Source organism: Amia ocellicauda, chromosome 8, assembly GCF_036373705.1.
Source record: "Amia ocellicauda isolate fAmiCal2 chromosome 8, fAmiCal2.hap1, whole genome shotgun sequence".
NCBI classification, from domain to species: Eukaryota; Metazoa; Chordata; class Actinopteri; order Amiiformes; family Amiidae; genus Amia; species Amia ocellicauda.
Window position 1 is genome coordinate 44,278,352 of NC_089857.1, and position 22,699 is coordinate 44,301,050.

At 52.8% G+C, this 22,699-nt stretch overlaps 2 protein-coding genes across 3 annotated transcripts in view; one reads left to right on the forward strand and one right to left on the reverse strand.

Annotated features, from left to right (window-relative positions):
• Positions 1-650: 650 nt before the first annotated feature.
• dhx29 (DEAH (Asp-Glu-Ala-His) box polypeptide 29) lies at positions 651-11,765 on the reverse strand. Of its 2 annotated transcripts, none has more exons than XM_066711615.1 (27): positions 11,240-11,765; positions 10,840-10,919; positions 10,451-10,564; positions 10,088-10,217; positions 9,772-9,908; positions 9,060-9,194; positions 8,564-8,690; positions 8,118-8,285; positions 7,813-7,981; positions 7,603-7,726; positions 6,814-7,434; positions 6,450-6,593; positions 6,178-6,354; positions 5,741-5,881; positions 5,430-5,568; positions 5,154-5,274; positions 4,896-4,980; positions 4,418-4,506; positions 4,019-4,147; positions 3,746-3,821; positions 3,396-3,620; positions 3,085-3,221; positions 2,900-2,990; positions 2,413-2,709; positions 2,048-2,179; positions 1,411-1,507; positions 651-1,251 (listed from the first exon to the last, which is right to left on the reverse strand). In XM_066711615.1, exons 1-27 carry the CDS (start codon positions 11,400-11,402, stop codon positions 1,196-1,198), a joined length of 4,104 nt encoding a protein of 1,367 aa, XP_066567712.1. In that variant the 5' UTR covers positions 11,403-11,765; the 3' UTR covers positions 651-1,195. The 2 variants fall into 2 exon arrangements, with proteins under 2 accessions (XP_066567712.1, XP_066567711.1); XM_066711614.1 differs by having other exon boundaries at positions 9,060-9,197.
• A 291-nt stretch (positions 11,766-12,056) lies between these two features.
• mtrex (Mtr4 exosome RNA helicase) overlaps positions 12,057-22,699 on the forward strand; it is a 28,675-nt gene continuing 18,032 nt past the window's right edge. Inside the window, exons 1-11 of the mRNA XM_066711616.1 lie at positions 12,057-12,200; positions 14,404-14,541; positions 15,678-15,744; positions 15,840-15,902; positions 16,282-16,394; positions 16,527-16,701; positions 16,878-16,968; positions 17,554-17,678; positions 17,812-17,910; positions 18,436-18,541; positions 19,157-19,288. Coding sequence (XP_066567713.1) covers positions 12,103-12,200; positions 14,404-14,541; positions 15,678-15,744; positions 15,840-15,902; positions 16,282-16,394; positions 16,527-16,701; positions 16,878-16,968; positions 17,554-17,678; positions 17,812-17,910; positions 18,436-18,541; positions 19,157-19,288 — 1,207 coding nt within the window. The 5' untranslated portion in view covers positions 12,057-12,102. The remainder of the gene's footprint in view (positions 12,201-14,403; positions 14,542-15,677; positions 15,745-15,839; positions 15,903-16,281; positions 16,395-16,526; positions 16,702-16,877; positions 16,969-17,553; positions 17,679-17,811; positions 17,911-18,435; positions 18,542-19,156; positions 19,289-22,699) is intronic.

Consider the following 22,699-nt stretch of genomic DNA (forward strand, 5'->3'; position numbering starts at 1 on the left):
CGGACAATACATGCACTAACCTAGTCTTAACGATCGATATCCATCCAGCTGAATGAACCGTAGGATGCCATTTGACCTCAAGTGTGCTGGTGTTTTTGCCCATAGCGTCCGCAGTCCCTCAGCAATCTGGAGTTCCAGCTGTCGAACTATACAGCGGAAGAGCCTCCGTCTGCCCACGATGCCTTGCAGCAGGAGGAGCCAAAACAGGCTGAGCTGCCCACAGAACGGGGCTTTAGGATCTCGTGAACTAACGAGTCATTCAAAAAGGCCCGATTGCTAGAGCAGGCAGTTGCACTTAGCCGGTTGTGTTTAAGATTAAGAGTTAAGGTTCCCTGTGAGACGAGACAGGAGACGGAGACTGGTCAGAGAGGGAGACAGGAGACAGGGAGACAGTGGACAGAGAGGGAGACAGTGGACAGAGACAGGAGACCGGAGACAATGGTCACAAGGAAGCACAGGAACAGGTTTGTTCTCACTGCGGTGCTCAGTGATTCAGTGAACTGTGTTTTACGTGTCCCCTGTGAGTCGGGTACAATTGGCCATCGAGCCCAGATTCCTCCTGCTGAAGTTGTTACAGGACAGGGAGGGAAAATGCAGAACAAGCAGCCCTCTGTCCCCGTCTCATGGCTCAGAAAGCACAGGACACAAGCTTCACTGGCACTGTGGTTTATTTTTCACTTAAAAAACAAAACACAAGAAACTAAACACTCAGATATTCTGAATGGGGGTGTCGAGAGCCCCTTCTTTCCATTCCAGCCACCTGAGGCGAGAACTGTGCTGGACGAACACACGTGAAGAAACACACGCGTCTGTCGTGATGCACACCGGCGCAGCACGGCTGGAACGCATCACTGTCGATTGAAGCGATCGTTATCGAATGCCATTTAAAGCCAGGTGAGAAGAACCGTGTGTGACCATGTCTGTCAAAACCCTTTACTACGAACTGCACAGCCCATTCAAAACTGGCACAAATATTGCTGTGTGCAGGGACAGAGATATGCGGGAGCAACTTTGCGTTCCTTGCAGCTCTCTACAGTTTAAGGTCACAGAAATAGCAGCCCATGCGAATACAGTTAGGTTCTCATTTGGGCAGCAATTTAAAGTAACTGTACGCAATACACTGACCCCCCCCCCCCCCCCAGTGTAGTTTAAAACCGGTTCCTGATGCGTCTTCTCTCCGTCCGTCCGTCCGCAGTCAAGCCGCGTTCTCACACGTGATCAGCTCGGTGATGGTGTGAATGGTCTGGTTGTCTGGAAGAGCAGAAGAACAAGCTTTTAAAGTCAGAGCGGAGAGCAGCACGCCCTCCATCAACAGCACTGAAGCCCACGTCACACACGGCTCACTTCGGGACTATCCTTCCTTCTCACCCAGCGATTGTGGTTATACTAGACTGAGAAATAAAGGTTTACCGGTGAGATTCATCTTGGGGTTTTGCAGTTTCTTCTCCAGCACGCTGTCAATCAGCTTCCTCAGGTGCTTGAAGATGACGCCAATTCTCACAGGAGCCTGGCGGTCAGAGACAGGAGACAGGGGTCAGAGAGAGGAGACAAGAGACGGGTCAGAGACAGGAGACGGGTCAGAGACAGGAGACGGGTCAGAGACAGGAGACGAGACGGGTCAGAGGCAGGAGACGTATCATATATTGATTAGATCATTATTATTTGAATACTGTTTGAGATGCGGGGTCTACAGACTGGAGCCAGCTTGCGATCGGCCTGTGCGGCCCACAGCTCCCAGACTCCCTTGCAGTGAAGCCGTTTAAACCCCCAAGCTTAAACCAATCATGGGCCTGAGGTGAGAGTGCTGAGGCCCCGATGGCCGCCCTCTGCCGACACCTGCTCTGAAAGACTGTCCCTGAGGAGGAGCTACATCTGTGGAGCTTCAGGAGCAGTGAGACCTGCTGTCTTGCCGGCAGGAGTGTGGATCTGGTTTTACAGGAGCTCCAGCACACGAATCAGAGTCGAGTAGCTCTAGTCCTCCCAGACAACGCCATCCGAATACTGCCGAATTATAATTGGCAACTGTACGGCCACGATGACCCCTGACCTGGAAGTGGATCCACCCATCCAGGGAGACGAGCCTCTCGCGGTGCTGCACCTCGATCTCGCCCCCGAACAGCAGCATGGGGAACGGCGAGATCAGCGTCGTGTCACGGAGGAACACCCTGGAGTACTTGACCTGCGGAGACACGGCACAGCCCGGCCCGTCAGCCACGGGTTCACCTGGTCCTCACCTGGTCCTCACCCAATCAGCACCGCCCCTGCCTGACCCGCCCGACTGCTCTGTGGCCCTCAAGAATAACAAACCGCGACTGAAAGCTTCCCCCAAATGACCCTCGATCTCATCTCCCACAAGACCCAGCAGATGCAACATTGTAAAACGGGGCCCAACCCCTCCGCCCGACCCCATACCTTCTCCTGGAAGAGCAGCCAGCCGTGGGTCTGCAGGGTCCTGTTGACGGAGGACGGGTGGACCTGCGCCTTGCCCTGCGCCGTCTCCGCGGTGCACACGGCCCGGTCCAACACGTCCACGGACGGCGTGTAGAGGATTCGGCCCACGTTGTCATATAGGCCGGCCGTCAGCACCGCGTTCAGCAGCGCGTGCTCCAGGCGGGACAGGGGGCCGCGGGGCGGGGGGCGGGCCCCTCTGGGCTTGGCCGGGCAGAAGCCCACCGTCTCCATCATCCTCATCAGCTCCTGCTTCACGTCCTGCCGGCAGAGAGGGACCGGCGTCAGGCAGCGCCACGTCGAACACAACGCGGTCTCGCTAAATTAGACTAAATGAGTTCCCAACTGCGCTTCACTGGGCTGCTATGTCAGGGCGCGGCTACACAACTACTGTGCTCATAAAACACAGCACGACAGGCACACAGACGGAGGCGAGAGAACGAAGCGGTACCTCGATGGTCAAGAGGGCCGTGCGGTTGAGGAAGTGCTTCCTGCAGTACGCCATCTCGGCTCGAATGCCCTCGCTGCGCACGTTGCTCCACCTACATGCGGCAAAGAAGTGATTGGTTAACGAGTCACGGGTCTGTGGCAACAGGGATGCTCCCGGTTCAGTGAGAAGAGAGGAGCTCCACCCACCCTATGTATGCGTTGTAAATGGTCAGGTGGTCTGAATTGGCCACGGCCAGGGCTGCCTTCGCCAGGTTGGCCTCTTCTCTCCGGTCCATCGGCGTGGCGAAGGGAGATTTCTCCGAGATGGCCGCGGCGATCGTGGCCTGTGGGAAAACGGGCAGATTCAGAGAGAGCGAACACGGACCGCTGCTCTGAGGCGAGGGGAAGAGACGTCACAGTGAACACACTGAAACCGGCTCGTACACGTCCACAGCCAGCCCGGCTCCCCGAGCGCCGAGACCCCTGTCGTAAGGAAGCGGTGAGGAAGGAGGTCTTACAATGGGCTCCAGGCAGCCGAATATGGCCCCGAAGATAAGCATCTTGCCGATCCGGACGTTGACGGGCAGCGTGGCCAGGTGCTGCCCCAGCGCGGTGAGCTTGTGTGCGTTCGGCTCACAGGCGCCGATCCTGCGCAGCAGACTGACCGCGTTGCTGACCGACTGCGGCTGCGGGGCGTCCAGGGCGCGGGACAGGAAGTCTTCGGGGGAACCGTACTCGCACTTCTGCAAGAGACAAGCAGGAGGGATGTGCAGGTTTAGCAGGCTCAGCACCGGACACAGCACAGAGCTCAGGGCGGAGAGCGGCAGCGGCGAGTGATACACAGAGCAGCTCAAAGCCCGATCGTTACCATGATGTGCAGGCACAGCTCCTCCAAGGGGACGCGCAGGATCTCTGGGATGGAGTAGTCCATGAAGCTTCCAAACCTGCAGAGACACAGAACAAGCACCGTTTCTGTTCCAACCGAGCTCTTAATTACTTAATTGAACTGTATGTTACATTGCTGGTTCAATTAAGGATTCAATTGAGCAATTAAGAGCTCAGCTGGAACAACAGACTTGGCAACAAAGCTTTCCTGCTGTCTACTGTTCTTCCTGCCGGGTGAGGAGAGGGACAGGCTTACCTCTCCTGGGTGAAGAGGCGGAAGCAGAATCCCTCGCGCACCCGTCCCGCCCGGCCCTGTCTCTGCAGAGCGCTGGCCTTGCTGATGAACGTCTCCACCAGGGAACTCATCTGACTGCTCTCGTGGTACCTGGGGAGCAGGGAGACGGCACGGTGAGCCGGACCAGACTGGACCAGACCGAACTGGCACAGCCCTTGACCCTGTACTCTAAGCAGAGCCTGGCAGGGTGCCGCCATTTGTAAGAGAAGGGGAGTTGTGAAAGTGCTCGTTGTTGTGTGTGCCGTGTTGTCTAAGTGAAATCAGACTCAATTAGGAGCCGGGTGTTAATCTGCCTCAGTGTGCGTCTCTCCTGCTCATCATAAACCCCACAAACAGCTGCAAACCACTGCTTCTCCTCACCGGTTCTCTTTGGTCTTTCCAGTGTCAATGACGAAAACCACATCCGGTATCGTGACTCCCGTTTCGGCGATGTTCGTGGACAGCACGATCTGAAATGAGCGTGGAGGACAGTGGTGACCTCAGATGTGACACACGCCGACACAGCTGCAGCGACACCGCGCTCGAGTCAGACACACTGCGCTTGTGTCGATGTTCTTTACATATGACTCGGGTCTGGACCCAGTGAGAACCTTGACCCGGATATTAAACACTCGTAGGACCGTGTCATTTATCAGGAAGTGGCTTCTGTGAATAACACACACTGAAAGGGTACTAGAGAGTGATTTGCCAGGGTCAAAGAGCAAAGCTTTGGATTTGGAAATGCGAAACAAAAAGTTAAACATTAATTTAAGTTTCATCCTCAGGCATGTCAATAATAATGGATCACCGATTTAAAAAAATGAAGGAATAAAGAGAATTCCCCTCCCTGGGACAGTACCTTCCGGACGCCAGGGGGGGGCACTGTGAACGCGGCCGCCTGGTCCTGGGAGGAGAGAGTGGAGTGCAGAGGGACCAGCCTGTACCTGCGGGGTCACAGAAACAACACGTCTGTGAGCCGGGCTGAACCCCCAACATCAGTGTCCCCGAGCGTGTGGCGGTGATGGGTCTCATCGGATACAAACACGCCACTCTCACACACAGATGCAGACCTGCGCTGCGATGATGTCGTTTCCTCCGTGGGATCTGATCCGATTACCTGTCTTTGGACCGGAACCTCTTGTCCGAGCGGAACAGGTCGCAGAGCTGCTGGATGTGCGCCAGGCCCGGCAGGAACACCAGGACCGCGCCGTCCAGCACCGCGAACTGGGGGGAGCGGTCTGGAGGAGCATAGAAAACACCCATTACACTGGACCCCCCAGACGCGCAGGTTCTGCTCCTTTAGGTTCATGTTTTTGTTTATTCTGATTTCCATATTGCGGCCCCTCCCCACACACTGGTGCCCCCCCGGCCCTGGCGCAGGCAGGCACATTACCCAGGTAGTGCAGCAGCTCCAGCACCAGGTCCATGTTGATCTTGTTGGGGTTCATGTACTGCACGGCGTGGCGGGTCCGGTTGCTGAAGTGGTCCAGAGCCGGACTCAAGCCCCCACCGCCCTCCTTCACTATGAATTCCTGCACAGGGGCGACAAGACAGGGGTCTTTCCCTCTCACATGCTTCCCACACGCTACCCACACGCTTCCCACTGGGAGTTTAAAACGACTCTACCATTACCCTGCCGCGACCACAGCCAACCCACACAGACCGTCGCGGCGCTGACAACTCCAGGCGACGAGCCGGGCGTACCTGGTGCACCTGCGTTCTTCCTCCCTTTGCGGTGATGGCCACGTTGACCTCCTCCTCCTCTTCCAGGAACTTCTGGGCGTACTCCGAGTCCAGCTCCAGCACGTAGCCAGTCTCCTCCACCACGTCCTCCAGGTGGAACACCTACCGGGCCGGGAATCCCCACCGTTAAAAGCACCAACACAACCCTCATTCACCCTTATTACACCGCCTCCCCGGCCCTTGTTCTCTGGACTGAAGGGGCTATCACCACGCTCCAGATTGGCACTGGTTGTGGCTGTGGTTCCAGGCCATTAGCCACCTCTAGGCCTTCAACAGATAGGATCCTTGGATCACTCAGTTATTAATGGACACCAAACGAGCACGATGGGGCGAATGGACACTGTCTTATGTTCTTATGAAACTGCTGGTTGGACGGGACTCCCCAGGCCCGCTCTCACCTGCACGGGGAAGGTCCTTCCCGGGATGGTGACCACGGGGCAGCGGTTGAAGTAGTTGGCGAACTTGTGGCAGTCGACCGTGGCGCTCATGAGCACAAGCCTCAGGTCAGCCCGGCGCATAACCACGTCCCGCAGGATGGTCAGCAGGAAGTCCGACTGGACGCTGCGCTCATGGACCTGCGGACACACGGGGGACAGACACTGAGACGCCGAGCAGCCTGATCCGGCGGTGCCACACCCGGCCAGCCCTCCTCAACCGATCCGCCACTTACCTCGTCCACGATGATGTGCGAGATGGAGCTCAGCTGGCTGTCCTGCTGCAGCTTCCTCAGCAGGATGCCCGTGGTGCAGTAGAGCAGCCGGGTGGCATCGCCTGCCTTGGTCTCCATCCTGATCTGGTACCCGCACAGCGAGCCCTGTGGAGGAGACGCACGCTCACAGGACAGGACAGGGAGACGATGGACAGCTCTCTCTCTCCCCCTCTCCCTCCCTCCTTCTCTCTCCTCCTCTCTTTCTTTCTCCCCCACTCGTTCTCTCTCCCCCCTTCTCTCTCCCACTCTCCCTTCTCCTTCTGCATCCCTCCTTCTCCCTCCCCCCCTCCTTTCTCCTTCTCTCTCCCGTTCCCCCTCTCCTCACCCGTGCTCCGGGCCCCTCCTCACAGCCCAGCTCCTGGGACACACGGGAGGCCAGGCTCATGGCGGAGATGCGGCGCGGCTGGGTGACCACGATGCTGCAGTGCTGGGGCTGCGCGCTGGCCGTCAGCAGCTCCTCCAGGATGAACTGGGGGATCTGGGTGCTCTTGCCGCTGCCTGTCTCGCCCGCCACCACCACCACACGATGCTGCCGCACCGCATCCAGCACCCGCCCCCTGTGCTGGAACACTGGCAGCTGCTCCCGCTCCCGCCGCAGCCGCTGCGCCAGGGGGGACGCCCTCAGCGCCCACAGCTGCGCCCGGGCCGACTCCAGCTTGGCCGGGTCCTGCCAGGCGCCGGGGCCCTTCGCCGGCTCCTCGTCGGCTGAGACCAGGTCCTCCCAGGACTCCTCCGGCTCCTCGCCCGGCTCCAGGGAGCCCCAGTCGGGCGGCAGCACCGGCACCTGCTTGTGTGTCTGCTGTTTGGCTCTGCTGAGCAGCCGGGCGATGAACTGATCCCGGGGCTTGTTGATCTCGATCTTGGTCTGCTCCTGCCGCTTCTTCTCGCTGTCCTGCCACTCCAGCCAGACATCCCGGTAGGTCGGGGGCAGCAGCTGGTGAACCGACTGGGAGAAAAAGAGAAATTCGAACAAAGGCAAAATACAAACGAAGAAAGACTAACCGTGAACGATTGCTGCAGCTTTGAGAGCAGAGATGGCAGCCGACTGTGGCCCTCAGATTTCACCGAACCACACAAAGGGTGCAGAAGAGGCCCCTGTGTGTGCCTGCCTCACCTGGCCCTTCACTAGGGTGTAGAGCGCCAGCGTGGCCCCCAGGTGCTGCGCCTGCATGCTGTCCTCGGTCAGGATGGTGGGACACACTTCAAGCACCTCCTCGTTCAACTTCAGCACCCGGACCCTGCAGAGGAGTGCACAGCGTTACACACGGGAGCCACGGCAAGTCGGTGCTGGGAGCCAGGGGGCCGCACATCCACACTCACGGACCTGCATCGCCAGTATTTGCCCGCTGGCACCTTCTGGAAGGAAGGCTGTGGGCTCTTGGGGAGGTTCTTCCGGCACCAGTCAATCAGGAACTGCTTTGGGGACTTGCCAGTCCAGCTCCGCGCGCCATAGTCGAAGTTCCTCACGTCCTTCGCCTCGTTCTTTTTCACCGCTGCGCGAGGAGACAGAACATCGACCACTGAGGTTACTCTGTCCTGCCAATTGTTCAGGGAACGTGAGTCAGACCCCTGAATCACTAAGCGATGCCACCCTGTGCCAGACCACGTGTGGCACCCCGGCCTCCTCACCATTCTCCTGTGGCGGGGGCTGTGCCGGCAGCTGCAGCTTCTCAAACAGGTTGAAGTTCAGGTTGTCCTTCGCCTCCAGAACCGGCAAGGGTTTCTTCTCTTCTTTGGGCGTGTCCGTGAGCTTGATGGCTGAATTGAACATGGGGTGGGCCTCCAAGGGTTTCATCTCTGAGACGCACAGGAGAGACAGAACGAAAAGTTAAGGGTGAAAAAAAGGACAATATCGCCCCTGGCACACAATGGATGGTCATGGATGTCAGAGGTGTTAGAGATGATGGTAAATGTTCTCTCTGTGGCATGACAGGCTGGCAGAGGAACGGACCCCTGCTGAACTTTTCTTTTGATGTATTTCTTCCCACTGTGCCGCCAGCCGTACTAAAGTAACACAGAAAGCTTCGACTGACAAAACCACGGGGACAGTAGGAGGGCCCTGCACCCTGGCGTACCCTGCTGGATTATCCGGATTCGATCCTGGGCCATCCGTTGGCCATTCTTGTCCCTCTTCAGTTTCGCCGAAGCTGCCGATTCTTTCGCATCCAAGAGCTGAGCCGTGAGAATGAGGTAGCGATCGTTCTGCACAGAGACACACAGAGGAGACGGGGCGGCTGTGAGTCTGACTGCAGAGAGGCCAGGATTGTGATGAACAACACCCACCGGTGGCTCCGGTATCGGGCCATAGTGCACGCTCTGCAGGATACAGACTGTGGGCGACACACGGGAGACACACAGGAGACACACAGCACAGCTAGAGAGCTCACTTCTGGTCATATTTGTTATTGAACACAAATGATATAAAAATGAGCAAATCTCACACCAGTAACAAGCCAGTAAGATCCTGCTCAGGGCTCTGCTGCTATCAGGGCTGAAAGGGAATCACAGCACTGCCCAAACCCCAGGTTCGGCCCAGCACTCCTCTCCCATCCAGGGCGGAGGGGAACTCACGGGATCGAACTCGTCCTCGCCCTCAGCGGCCTGGGCTGGTTTTCCATTCTCCTCTTGTTCCTCGTCCTCGCTGGACTGCTCCGCGTACCTCAGGATCCACTCCTTCACGCTCACGCTGTCCTGCTTACTGCCGGCCTGCTGTCCGGGGCAACACATTAACCCGGTTAATCGCGCGCGCACCCTTCCCACGCGTGTGCATTGCTGTACAACCCCGAAAACACCACGGAGCATACTTTTTTTTCTCTGTCACTCTAGGGGTTTACTCTAGACCAGTGGTTTCCCTGCTGGTTTTTGTTCCAACCGAGGTCTTAATTACTTAATGTAATGGTTTATTGCAGTTAGTTAAATTAAGGATTCAATTAAGCAATTAAGACCTCGGTTGGAACAAAAAACCCGCAGGACAGGGGTTTGAAAGTCTCTGCCCTAGACATTAAGCACAGGTAAGATTAGTGGCAGCAGTGTGGAGTAGCAGTCAGGGCTTACTGGGAGGGCACTGCTGTTGTACCCGTGAGCAAGATACTTTACCCAGAATGCTCCAGTAAAAACGCAGCTGTATGTATGGGTCATTGTATCTAATGTAACACCCTGGATTATGTAATAATAATAATTTGTGATGTCATTGTCAGTCTCTGAAAGAGAAACAATGACAGGTAGTGTCAGTGTGGCGACTACCCAAGGTGCACCTCTGTCAGGACCAGGGTGGCGGACGCACCTTCAGCTCCTGCTGCTCGCTGGCCTTCTGGACCTCCGGCTCGGGCGCCGCTTTCTTCTGTGCAGGCGGCTGGAACTTGGGCTTCGTCTTCTGATTCTCCTCTTGCATCTTCTGACTGAAGCCCTCTGGAAGCTCGTCTGAAGGAATGAAACGGCACTCAATGCCACGCAGAGAACAGAAGCAAAACCACACCCACCGGCCCGCCCACATGCTTCCACACCCCGAGGGCTCCCCTGCGTCGTCGAGACCCCCGCGTCCTCCTGTTACTCTGTAAGCCCCACACTGTCGGTGGAGACGGGCCGGGCTCTGCTCTCACCGTCACGGAGGTTCAGACACAGCCAGTCGAGCGCGGAGTGCAGATCACCCCCGTACAGAACGCTGCTCTTCATCGCTTCCTCGATGTGCTCGGTCCTGAAGGAAAACGCCTGCAGAGCCGTGTAGAGATCCTGCAGGGCAGAGAGGAGCATGGGAGCGTCATAAGCAGGGATTTTTCCTGGCAACTTTGAGTTTACCTCCTATTTCAGGCCCTGCAGATGTCAATGGCATCCTTGTACAAGTATGTACAAGAAGTGTTTGTTGTTTACTAAATAAACACAGTGTTCAGGACCCACCCCCGTGGCTCGGCCTGTGCCTCGGGTGCGAGTCTGACGCACAGCCGGGTATAATGACCATCACCCACCAGCAGCTTCTTGGTTGTAATCCTTCCAGAGATGGGCGCCTTGTCCCCGTACTCCTGCCGGAACTCGTTGATCAGCTTGATCACTCTCCTCTCCAGGTCGGCTTGAATCACAACCTTGAAAACGAGGGGCGGGAACATCAGGGATGCACATCTGCACGGATCGAAGCTGACAGGCCCTACAGCCCACTTCGCCTCGACTCCGACCCTGCTCACATACTAATAAGGTTCTGCTGAAACGTCACACACCTCTTAATGTCTAACACGCTGGAGTGAGTGGCTATAGGGCAGTTTCACGCCAACTCTGCTTGCCTTAACACAATGCAGTCAACACAGTCAAGAGCTTCTCTCACCCCCCCACCCAAACCTAACTGAAGGATAGGAGGACTGACCTTCAGAATGGATTTGTCAGAGACTGAAGCCCCCCCGGTCTCCACTCCTGGTGTATTGGTGAAGGTGTAGGTCCTCGGAGCTGGAATATAAATAAAGAGGTGGCTGTCCAGTAAAGCACGCTGGACACAGAGGCGGACACTATAGCACAGACCCACTGGACTGGTGTGTGCTGTCAGTATTCAATATGGTAAAAACAGGTCAGAGGCACAGAGACAACGCATTGTTGCTGCAGCTGTGAGATGCTTTCTGAAGCAGAGCTGCCAGCTGACTGCGCAGTCATCTTCCTTCTGAAACAATGCCAGTCTGACTCAGTATCTGTGCTGCCAATCATGTGCCGTTTAAACTAGCACTCAACCAGTTAGCAATACAGATCTCTTCAATAAGTATAACCACGCATACCCTTGGCTTTGTTCTCCTTGGCGGTGGCTTTGGCCGGGTTGGGTTTGTTCTGCTGCTTTTTTCCCGGCGTCTCCGGTAGCCCGATACCGGCGGGTGCGATGGCAGCCCCGGCGGCTCCTGGCGCGGAAGACCCGGCCGCCGACCTCTTCTTCTTCCCCCCCATCGCTTTCCGCAGATTTAATATGAAGTGCGATGCTGTGGAGGAGGTTGGACCGGGCAGACAGTCTGAGAGACGGCGGGTCAGTCGGTCCTACAGCGGCATCCTGCGGGACCGGCTCACGCAATGCACGCACAGTGCGGACGCGGGGCTCGGCAGGACGTTACACAGCCAGGAGCCCAATTACTATTAACAGCGATTGCAGATCAGCGCTTTCTTTAGCTGCGGTGGAGAACTGAAGGAAAGGCTAGATCTATGTATCGTGGTTTTTTAAATTATAATATGAACACTTTCTGTATCACGGCCTGCCTGCCAGCAGTGTGCTGTTTAAAGTGTGACCTCATCACTACCGGCGTATCTCTGTAGAGAACACAACTTTTGATGACGAAACAGCACACTCGCCCGTACGGGGCTGCGCTCACCTCCTGCGTCTGCGCAGATTCTGGTTATTGTAATATAATGATTACAATAAATCGTTGGATTATTATTAAGAATTTACATTGTTAAGGGTGACTTTATATTGCTACACGAAACATTGCAATACATTACTTTAAATATTGGTTTGTTTATGTTGTCTAAGTGCTTTTGAGACGCTCGGCTAGTCTGCGCTGCACTTCCTTTCCCAGCGCTGCGTCTGCGCAGACCGTGCTCGAATCCGGCCTTTAGGGAGCGGTGCATTGTGGGCCGTGTGTACAGTGCTGTAGCAATGGCGGACGCTTTCGGCGACGAGCTGTTCAGCGTGTTTGAAGAGGAGCAGCCCAGCACCAAGAAGCGGAGGAATGCCGCCGCCGGGCCGCAGACGGGGTGAGGAAACGCCGCCGCGGCCCTCCTCGGGTCCCGTGTGTTTGTGCGCTCAGGAGCTCTAATAAAGACAACCGCGACTCGGGGATCGTGGACAGGCTTCAGAACCGAAACACGTGTGTTAAAATATGACTGCAGCCTAACATACAGACACACACGCACATGTATATATACAGATACACACATGCGTATTTATACATGCGTGTGTCTGAGGGGTGACCCGAGTTTAAATCGGGAGACTTTCCCGCTGCTGCAGAGCCGACCCGTATAGCGCCATGACCGCCGCTGCTCCAGCTCTTCCCCTGCCTGCTGCTTTGGTGACCGCTAATATTTTTGTATTAATATATTGATTTTAACAAAGTTACACACACAACGTTTAACAGTTGTTTTAAGAGGCGTTATATGACAGGGTGGTTACTGTAACCACTAATAATTCTTTATTTTATATAGTGCCTTTCATGTCGACATCACAAAACGCATTAAAAACAAATGCATAAACAAGTAACGAGTTAATAGTAGCGAAGCCACATGCACTGACTAGCAAGCAGGAAAAGTTTTCAGTTAAATGCGTTGACGGATGTACACGGGCAGGGGTGTCTAACCCTGGTCCTGGAGAGCCCCCCTCCACCTCCTCTTATAGGACACCCTAAATCAGGGGGTCTCAACCCTGCTTCTGCAGGACCCCCCACCCTGCTGGTTTGTGTTCCAACCCAGCCCTCAATTACTTAATTGAACCCTTAATTGAAATGCCCTAAATTGGAGCCTTTTAATTATTTTTAAAGGTAGTGATGGTAAATTAAGAATAGAATTGACAGGGTGTCTGTCAATAAATAAATAATAATAGAATTATATCAAGACCTTAAAGAACCAACTTTTGTATTACACAACTTAAGTCAAACAGATTTGTTACTTCAATTAAGGGGTTCAATTAAGTAATTGAGAGCTCTGTTGGAATACCAACCAGCAGGTAGGGGCAGGTTTGGGTACCACTGCCCTAAGTCATTAATTTATAAATACTGGGAACACATGGCAGTTATTAATCAACTAAGCAGCTCAACCAAGGAATTTCTTCCCTCAGGAGGGTGCAGGTATTCAGATAATTGCATCAATATTTTTATTTCTTGGCAGACGCCCTTTTCCAAGGCGACTTACAACGTAAGTGCAGTACAGTAGAGTCTAAAGGACTGATTGACCGCACAGCAAAACATAATTAGCAGATTGAACACTGTAGGTCAGGGGTGGCCGAGCCTGTTCCTGGAGAGACGTAGTCCTGCAGGTTTTCCAGGTCTCTCTAAATTACCAATCAATGGGTACCTTGATCTCGGGGACATTGCACCTAATTAAGACCCACAATTGGTTCAATTAAGCAGATAATGATCAGGATAGACAACAATTCAGGGTTAGCCCCTCCCCATGTAGGTGTTAAAATCAACCCTTTTAAAGTGTACATGCGTGACAATCCAAAATAGCGTTAAATTAAGACTTTGAGAAGTGTTGAGAAAACGAACACCCGTGCACTGTGGGGTTCTCAACCCTTCTGGTGTTGAAAATGATCACTGAAGAGGATTTGCTTCTGTTCTGTGCATGATCAGAAATGTGTGCCTGTGTAGCACTGACACTAGTAAAATCTAGCAGTCCCTGCACAGACACCCCTGATCTCATGTGAGCTGGAAGCAGGGGCGGATCTACAGGGGGGCAAGGGGGGCAGCTGCCCCCCTTACTGTAGTGCTTGCCCCCCTGCTGCCCCTCTAACTTCAGTTCCTAAACTTATAGGCGTGAGAAACACTGTCAGCATCCACCCCTCCCCCCGCTAGCACTGCGGACTAAACACCGTCGGCACCCCCTGCTAATTTGGTGAACCGCGGGGATGATGATGGCCCCCCCTATAATACAACTGGCCCTGGCCAGGCCTCCCCAGCTGAAATGGTCTAGAACTGCCACTGGCTGGAAGGTCATTCCAGAGTTTTCGAGCAATGGAACACAGATCTCTCCCAAACTAGCATGTTTTGTGTTGGGAAGAGAGCAAAGATCATGAAGGAGTGCAAGAGGGCAGCAAGTCAGAGGTGCAACTGGGGGCTAATCCATGCAGTGCTTAAAAAGTGAGAAGAATCTGAAATTGTACTCTAAAACACACAGGTAGCCACAGTGCATTTGCACAGGGTTTAGTTTAGTAAACAAACTGATGAACTTGCTTTTTCCTTTATAGGAAATCCTCTCAAGGCAAAGAAAAAGACGAAGACAGTCCCGCTGTGAAAACCAAGCGCGAGCTCGAGCCCGACGGCACGGAGGAGACCATCTTTGAGAAGAAGACCAAACTAGAGACGGTCTCTGCAGAGGACATCAAGTAAGAAAAAATGTGTGCTGATTTCCCCTCTGACCTCTTCATATGCTTAGGGCCAGTAGTGCAGTGGTAGATAAAAGTGGGTACACTATAGCGGCCAAGATGGGGCTCTGCGTTTGCCCCTTATGACACTTCTGTGGTTAGGATGACTTTTTCCTATCTTTATTGTGATATCCACATATATCCAGAGGTTAGAAATTCACTGAAGGTATACTGTCCATACCTTCTCTAGAAATGAACGACCAAGAACTTGAGGAACATCTACAGAATTCACTGAACCGAGAATCTCACGGCACACTGGAATCGCTGTATTCCTACAACTACTTAATGCTAGTTGGAAAAATGTACACTTTCTGCACCAGCCCCTGCAGACAGAAGCCCTGGTTGTTTCTCGTTGTCGGCTCCGTTTTGAGGGAGCGGTTCACTGTCGGTTCTGCTTTAATATTGCAGCGCTCTGTAGCACAGTGACACCTAGAATATAACAACGTGTCCAATCGAGAGCAGCCCATTCGCCCCCATCGTGCTCGTTTGGTGTCCATTAATAACTCAGTGATCAAGGATCCTATGCAGTCTGTTTCTGAATGTTCCCAAATTGTCTCTTCAGCCACATCGCTGGGGAGTTTGTTCAGATTGTGACGCCTCTCTGTGTGAAGAAGTGTCTCCTGTTTTCTGTCTTGAATGCCTTGAAGCCCAATTTCCATTTGTGTCCCCGGGTGCGTGTGTCCCTGCTGATCTGGAAAAGCTCCTCTGGTTTGATGTGGTCGTGCCTTTCATGATTTTGAAGACTTGGATCAAGTCCCCACTTCAGTTCCTCAGTCTCTCAGTAGGACATTCCCTTCAGACCTGGAATAAGTCTGGTTGCTCTCCTCTGAACTGCCTCTAGAGCAGCGATATCTTTCTTGAAGTGTGGAGCCCAGAACTGTCCACAGTATCCAGATGAGCTCTAACTAGCGCATTGTACAGTCTGGACATCACTGCCCTTGTTCTCAATTCTACACTTTTCACAATATACCCTAACATTGTAATTGCCTTCTACCTGCTTGTTGGCCTGACTGCACTGCCGGTGTCTGTAAGGGACGAGCCCTGGCTTTGCTGTTATACTCTGTTTAGGTTAAGTTATTAAATGAGAATTCTCTCAGCCTTACAGACCTGATGCCCAAAGTGAAGGTGGAGCAGGTGGAGACGGTGGAGGGCTGCACACACGAGGTAAGAGACGCCAAACGACCTCACGCCGCCCCGCTCCTGTGTTATAACCTCCGCTGGGCTCTGACTTACTGCGTGTCTTGTCTGTGTCGGTCCAGGTGGCCCTGCCGTCGAGTGAGGAGTACTCCCATCTGAAGCCGCGCGTGGGGAAAGCAGCCAAGGTACCGGTCTGAGCCACTCGTTCTTACAGCTGTGAGAAGCAATGCTGCTGCTGACTCTTGGAGACTTAGACTCATCTCTGGAGGAGATCACATGTTCATTTTGACCACTGGCAACCAGAAAGAGAGCCGATACTTCAGTTTAAATTTCTTGTTTTCAGTGTTCTGGTAAAGGCCTCAATCAGAAGCTCTTTGCCACGTGTGTCTGGGTTAGGAGACTCGGTATCGTTAGTGTTCAAACCCAGTCCTCGGGTTTCTCAGAGCTGCTCTACTAGTTCTTTAACTTGCCTGTGAGCTGCCTAGCACTTGTATCACCACCTTTAATGCTGTAAGCGTAAAATATAACAAGTTTCTATTTGCTTATCGTATGTTCTTCTTGTAGGAGTATCCCTTCATTCTGGATCCTTTCCAAAGGGAGGCGATTTTATGCATTGACAACAATCAGTCTGTGCTGGTGTCGGCCCACACGTCTGCAGGGAAGACTGTCTGCGCCGAGTGAGTATTCAGGCCTTGTGTAGCTCACAGGAGTGGCGAGACGCGTATCGATAAATGTCAATCGGATAACTCTCCCTCTCCGGCTCTCTCTTCCTCCCTCTCTCCCCCCTCCTTCCCTTTGCTCCGTCTCAGGTACGCGATTGCCCTGGCCCTGCGGGACAAGCAGCGCGTGATCTTCACCAGCCCCATCAAGGCCCTGAGCAACCAGAAGTACCGTGAGATGTACGAGGAGTTCCAGGACGTGGGGCTGATGACGGGCGACGTGACCATCAACCCCACGGCCTCCTGCCTGGTGATGACCACCGAGGTACGGTGCCCCCCGCGACGCTACAGTGCCGCATCGATGAGGGAACCGTTATGTGCCTCGCTGCGACGGCATGCTCAGTGCATGTGGCGGATTGTTTCCTCAGTTTGATGTGTGTAGGGGCGAGGCAGGGCGGTGAGGCTGTGTTTCATGGTCCTTCTACTTTGTTTCTGGTCCAGATTCTGCGGAGCATGCTGTACCGGGGCTCGGAGGTGATGCGAGAGGTGGCCTGGGTGATCTTTGATGAAATCCATTACATGAGAGACTCAGGTAAAGCCTGTCGTCCCCTCAGTCAGAGGTGTAGGTTGTGTGACTAAATGACTCCTAAGAACATAAGTGTCCAATCGAGAGGAGGCCATTCGCCCCATCATGCTCGTTTGGTGTCCATTAATAACTAAGTGATCAAGGATCCTATCCAGTCTGTTTTTGAATGTTCCCACATTGTCTCTTCAGCCACATCGCTGGGGAGTTTGTTCAGATTGTGACGCCTCTCTGTGTGAAGAAGTGTCTCCTGTTTTCTGTCTTGAATGCCTTGAAGCCCAATTTCCATTTGTGTCCCCGGGTGCGTGTGTCCCTGCTGATCTGGAAAAGCTCCTCTGGTTTGATGTGGTCGTGGCTTGTGACTCGACACATAAGCCTCGATTCACACAGCCATCCTGAGCTCTGACTCGCCTGATGCCAGACCGGAGAAGAGGCTGGTCAATTGGTTCAGTCTTGTCAATTATCAGTTCAATTAAGTAATCAAGAGCTCGAATGGAGAGAGTGACCAGAAATCCTCCGGCCCTCGATGGTCAGATCTGAGGCGCGTGGTTTTGTGCGTCGGTGGCTCAGGCGTGTTCGTCTCTCTCCCCGCAGAGCGTGGCGTGGTGTGGGAGGAGACCATCATCCTGCTGCCCGACAACGTGCACTACGTCTTTCTGTCGGCCACCATCCCCAACGCCCGGCAGTTCGCGGAGTGGATCTGTCACCTCCACAAGCAGGTCCCTGACGTCTCTATCGGCTCGGTGCATGAGTGCTTGTGGCGGCGCATCGGAGAGCCGGTTGCCGGCGATGCGCGGCACGAGATCAAACCTGTGTGTGTGTATCATAACCCTGGTTGTGTTTCACCTGCAGGCCTGCCATGTTATCTACACCGACTACAGACCCACTCCTCTGCAGCATTACGTGTTTCCAGCAGGGGGCGACGGGCTTCACTTAGTGGTGGATGAAAATGTAAGGGAATGCAAAACGACTGATTCATGTCACTTTCATCCCCTCCTGTTCATAGCTCTGTGTGTGTGTGTGTGTGTGTGTGTGTGTGTGCATGCGTGTGCGTGCGTGCTGTTTTTATGGCCGTGTTACACAATATCTGTGTTGAGAGACCCATAACAAAGCAGTGGAGTTTTCCAGCGATACCTTCAGGTATTTCCCAGGATGATTCTCGTCTTCTAGTCTGCTGGATTAAACTCATGTTTCTCTGGAGTCCGTCAGACGGGGGGCTTGTGTTTTAGGGTAGCAGCAATGCGCAAGACAGTTGCACAATAGCTGGGGGTAACCTTGCCACAGCAGTCGAACTACACAAATGAACAACCCTCTGTGCAGCTTAACCCGACTGATACAGGGTCACCTTGACTTTCTGGCCTTCTCTAGGAAACTGCCGGTTGAGATTAAGCACCGTAAACATGCCAACAGCCCAACAAAACGAGCCTGTGTGAACGCACCCCTGTCCTGTGTTTGTGTGTCTGTCCTCTGCTGCAGGGAGACTTCCGAGAGGACAACTTCAACACCGCCATGCAGGTCCTGAGAGACACCGGCGACAGCGGCGGCAAGTGGGAGAACAAAGGACGGAAAGGCGGGACGAGAGGTGGGCCCCTTGTGTCATTGAGCAGAGCTTGGTCTGTGAGCTACAGTGTGGTGGCCATGGCTGCCCCCTGTGGCTTTAGAGGTATAGATTAAGGTCTTGGTGGACCTCCAGGAAGTGGAAAATGAACCCTTATGGTTTCTTCAGCCAAGCAACACGTCCTGTAGTGCTCACCCTGTGTGCCAGTCTGAAATGGGATTTATTTCCTGTTCAGCCAGTGTCCTAGGGCAGTGGTTTTCAAACCAGTCCTGGAGGACCCCCTGCCCTGCTGGTTTTTGTTTCAACCGAGGTCTTGATTGCTTATTTGAATCCTTAATTGAACTAACAAAGCAGTATACTGTTCAATTAAGTAATTAAACCAGCAGGGCAGGGGGTCCTCCAGGACTGGTTTGAAAACCTCTGTCCTAGGGAATTCTTCTTCCTGAGCTTCTCGCAATGTCTTCCTTTGGGAGAAGCTACCTAGACCCTGGAATAAGGGAGCTTTTGTTTTATTGACTTGTGTGGTGGTGTTGTACTGTGAGGTGATATTCGATATTTAGGCTGATTTAAGAAATGTTTATTGTCGAGTGTGTGCTTGTGTGCAGTGTTTTAATCCGTTCCAATGTGTTTATTGTCCAGGGCCATCGAACGTGTTCAAAATAGTGAAAATGATCATGGAGAGGAACTTCCAGCCTGTGATCATCTTCAGCTTCAGTAAGAAGGAGTGTGAGGCCTACGCGCTGCAGGTCTCCAAGCTGGACTTCAACACAGGTACTTCAACACAGGGGCCACACTGGAGCCCAGGCACTCGCAGTCCAGTCGCTGCTGGGGCCGTGCCTTCCAAGGCCGTGATCCTCAGTGCGTTATGGGAGTTTGGCTGTGTAATTGTTGGAATTGCATGGTGCCGTCCTTCTCCCCATGAAGGAGGTCCTGTACAGGAGGACAGTTCTTTCTGTTGTCAGTCTTTTTTCTTTTTCCTGTCCCCCCTCATTGTCTGCCTCTCTCCCACTTGGTGCTGGAGGAGCGAGTTGTGTGAGGGGTGACGGGTCTCGAGTGGGTGTTGTTGAACGGGCTGGCAGCGCAGCTCTTCTGCCGCAGAGGCGTTCCCTAATAAAGCTCAGCACCAGGTCTGTCCTTGTAGATGCGTAGGAACATCCTTGCAGGGACAACGGTTGGGCTTTATTGCTGCCGCTGGCCTGTGGTTTCCCTTGGAGAAAATCTAAGACGTTCGCTACACAGTTTCTGCGACTGGTTTTTCTCAAGCCCTGCTTTACTATCTCTAAGTCTTTAAACGCAAAGGTACCGGACTGACCGGTGCACTACATGTCCAGGATTAAGAGATCTAAATGGGACTTCTTCCCATGAGAAGCGGTGCCTCGGGGGGTAGAGCTGGAGGTTTGTGGTTCTGTGGTGCAGCTCCAAGAGAGACTCCAGACATTGAAAGACCGCTGCCAGAGACGAACGTTGACATGGCAGTTGCCCGTGCGCCAGTCTCTGTTTGTACCGTGGTGGGCAATATCTAATGCCTTCACATTGGTGTCCTTGTGGCAATGTTTTACAATAATAACAGCGAAATACAAAATATTAGACCATCTAACCAACTTATACAATATACTGAACTAAACTATTTAATTTTCCCACGTTCCCAAACCACACTCAACACACGGACTGCCGGTCTGACCTAAACCAGAGTGGAAACCATAGTAAATAAACCGTAAGTCACCGATCGGCAGTATCAGGCTCTGTGGCTCGTTTAATCGTGTTCATGTTTGCTGCTGCTCTTTCCTGTCATTGCAAGTTTCACAGGAGGGTGTTTGGCTCTTAGGTGGGTTAACACACCAGATTTGTTAGTTTGATTGCGCTGCTCATATTATACACAAGTGTTTTAATTTCCTTTGTCAGAGTATTTCTGTTCAGAACTTTTCGTTAGTGAGCTCCGTTCTAGTTTAGCCAATCACAGACAAGAAACGAAATGTCAGTCTTCATTACTGCTACATAGAGAGACAATTCACAGTACGGGTTTCAAAATAAAATCAGTATATTAATATTTCAACTGAATTGTTGAATATTCGGTCTCCTCTCTCTCTCTTTAGGGTTATGTGCAGTGGATTGAGAGCTTTGCTTTATAATGACATTCTCCCTGCCAATTAGTGCATTATGATTGAACGGCTTAAGTGTATTTTTACAAGCGGGGGAATTCGGCTGTTCTTTGTTTAGTGTTTTATGGACGTGTTTTTTTTTAGCTTCGCCTGTAAGCAGTTGTCTTGTATAATACAGTCCTGACCTCGGAGGGAGTTCAGGCTCGCTGCTCTGCCACGTGCAGATTTCCAGTCATGAGCTGCACTTGGCCTCCCTTTCCTTTCTTTCTCTCCCTTTCTTTGAGAGATTGTTATTTATGGGCCAAGTGAAGCCTGACGCTAAAGCAGAGACGTGGGATCGGAGCCACTGTCCTTCAGATTCAATGTAATTTCGGCTCTCCACCGATTTGTTGCCGGTGTTTTTTTCCTCCCGACTCGGATTGGGCCGGTGGCGACGCGGCTTGCCTTCTCCTTTTCTCCCTTTGTTCCCCCGGACCCCGTTCTGGCAGCGAGTGGCGCCAGGCTCGCAGTGAGCCTCAGACCCGTGCGCTCTCAGGCTCTGTGGAGACGAGGTGTCGAGTTCTTGCCAGATGGGATGAGGTAACGCGCTCCGGCCTCTGTCGGCTCGCAGGCCCAGCTCTTCAACAGGGCTTTTGTGATGAGGAGGAAAAAAACAAGAATTCTAAGCAAAAGAAAAACAACGAATTTGAGGCCATTCGTGACCTTGAAACTGAAGTTTTGGATCGCACACTTTCTGCACTCTGGACTTTCTCTCCTCACTTTTATTTCTCTCTGACGGGCATTTTTTTTCCAGTGCTGTTGAAACTGGCATGTTTCCATTCCTCCCCCCATGGTTCAGTGAGACCAGACTGCTCTCAGATTCCCGTTTGAAAACTCGTGCAAATAATAGAGAGGTCGAATGCATAAGTCCCATTTTCTCTGCTAGCTGTTAATCAGTCCCAGCTCTGGGTTTCCTTGCGTCCTGCAGCGTTTCGTGCAGCGACTGCATTTCCTGCGTCTCCAGTGCGTTCTGCACGTATATGAGGATCGGTCTGCCTCCATCTGCCCTCAATATCGGTTTAATCCGTCGTTCCTTTGTGTTGTTGTCGTTCGGTCCCCTGCAGCTGTGTGTGTTTCGGACCACTAGCAGATCACTGGTGCACAACCTTCAAGCTGACGTTTAAATCTGGTCTGTTTTCTCAGTGCTGTTTAGATTAGACTAGATGTTTAAACAGTGCTTTTCTGTGGACTGAGGCCTTCTGGCCCGGCTGTAGTGGACCCTTGGCTTTTATGAGGGCTTCCCTGCCTGGACTTGTAGATCCCCATGTCCCTGTTTTCCTTGTGCACCCAGTAACCCAATTCATCCGTTTACTGGACAAACCGTGCGCTCCCTTAAACTTTTTATTTTTTTACTTAATTGTTTGCAGGTTTTCGGAAGTTGCAGATTTTCAAGTTAGCTGTAACGTTTACGTTTTTTTTTTTTTTAAGTAACTTGAAATCTGTGACTTGTTAGTAGCTGGCAATTTACAAAAAGAAAAAGAAAAAAGCTCTTGTGAGCAGATCGTTGGCTCACTTCAGGGCCGAGTGCAGTAACTCGAGATCTGGGCCTGAATGAAAACAGAAGACGCTGCAGCGCTGGCGAGAGCTGCCCGGATTAACGCAGATCAGAGCGGCGTCTTCGTCGTGTGCGTTCGCTAACGACCGCTCATTCTTTCCTAAGTGTCGTTCGGTGAAACTCCCATAATCCTCCTGGGCACTCTGAGCTGACGGCACATTCCGGCAATGTCTCTGCTCCTCTCCTTCCAGCAGCTCGGCTTCAGCGAGATATAAAATAAACACATTAGACTCCCATGGCTGTGCTGTTGTTTTGCGGGGGATATCGGGGTCAAAGGGAAGCACAGGGCTGGTCTCTTGACACACAAGAGTAAACCTCAATTCAACGTGACTCTTCTGCACTAACAAAGCACTTCATTTCCCCCCCTTGCAGAGCTGAGGTTTGTCTGTTTGGCTCAAAATACTGTTTTATTGTGTATAGTATTTTACATGACATAGAAAAAAAACAATTCAAATTTTTAATACTTGTGATTAAAAACTTTAAAATACA

Coding starts and splice junctions, on each gene's coding strand:
- dhx29 (XM_066711614.1), bottom strand. CDS start 11,402: ATGGGGGGGAAGAAGAAGAGGTCGGCGGCCGGGTCTTCCGCGCCAGGA. Junction 8,691..9,059: donor GCGAGGACGAGTTCGATCCC/GTGAGTTCCCCT, acceptor GTCTCTGTGCAG/AACGATCGCTACCTCATTCT. Junction 2,710..2,899: donor CGGCCCTCTTGACCATCGAG/GTACCGCTTCGT, acceptor CTCTGCCGGCAG/GACGTGAAGCAGGAGCTGAT.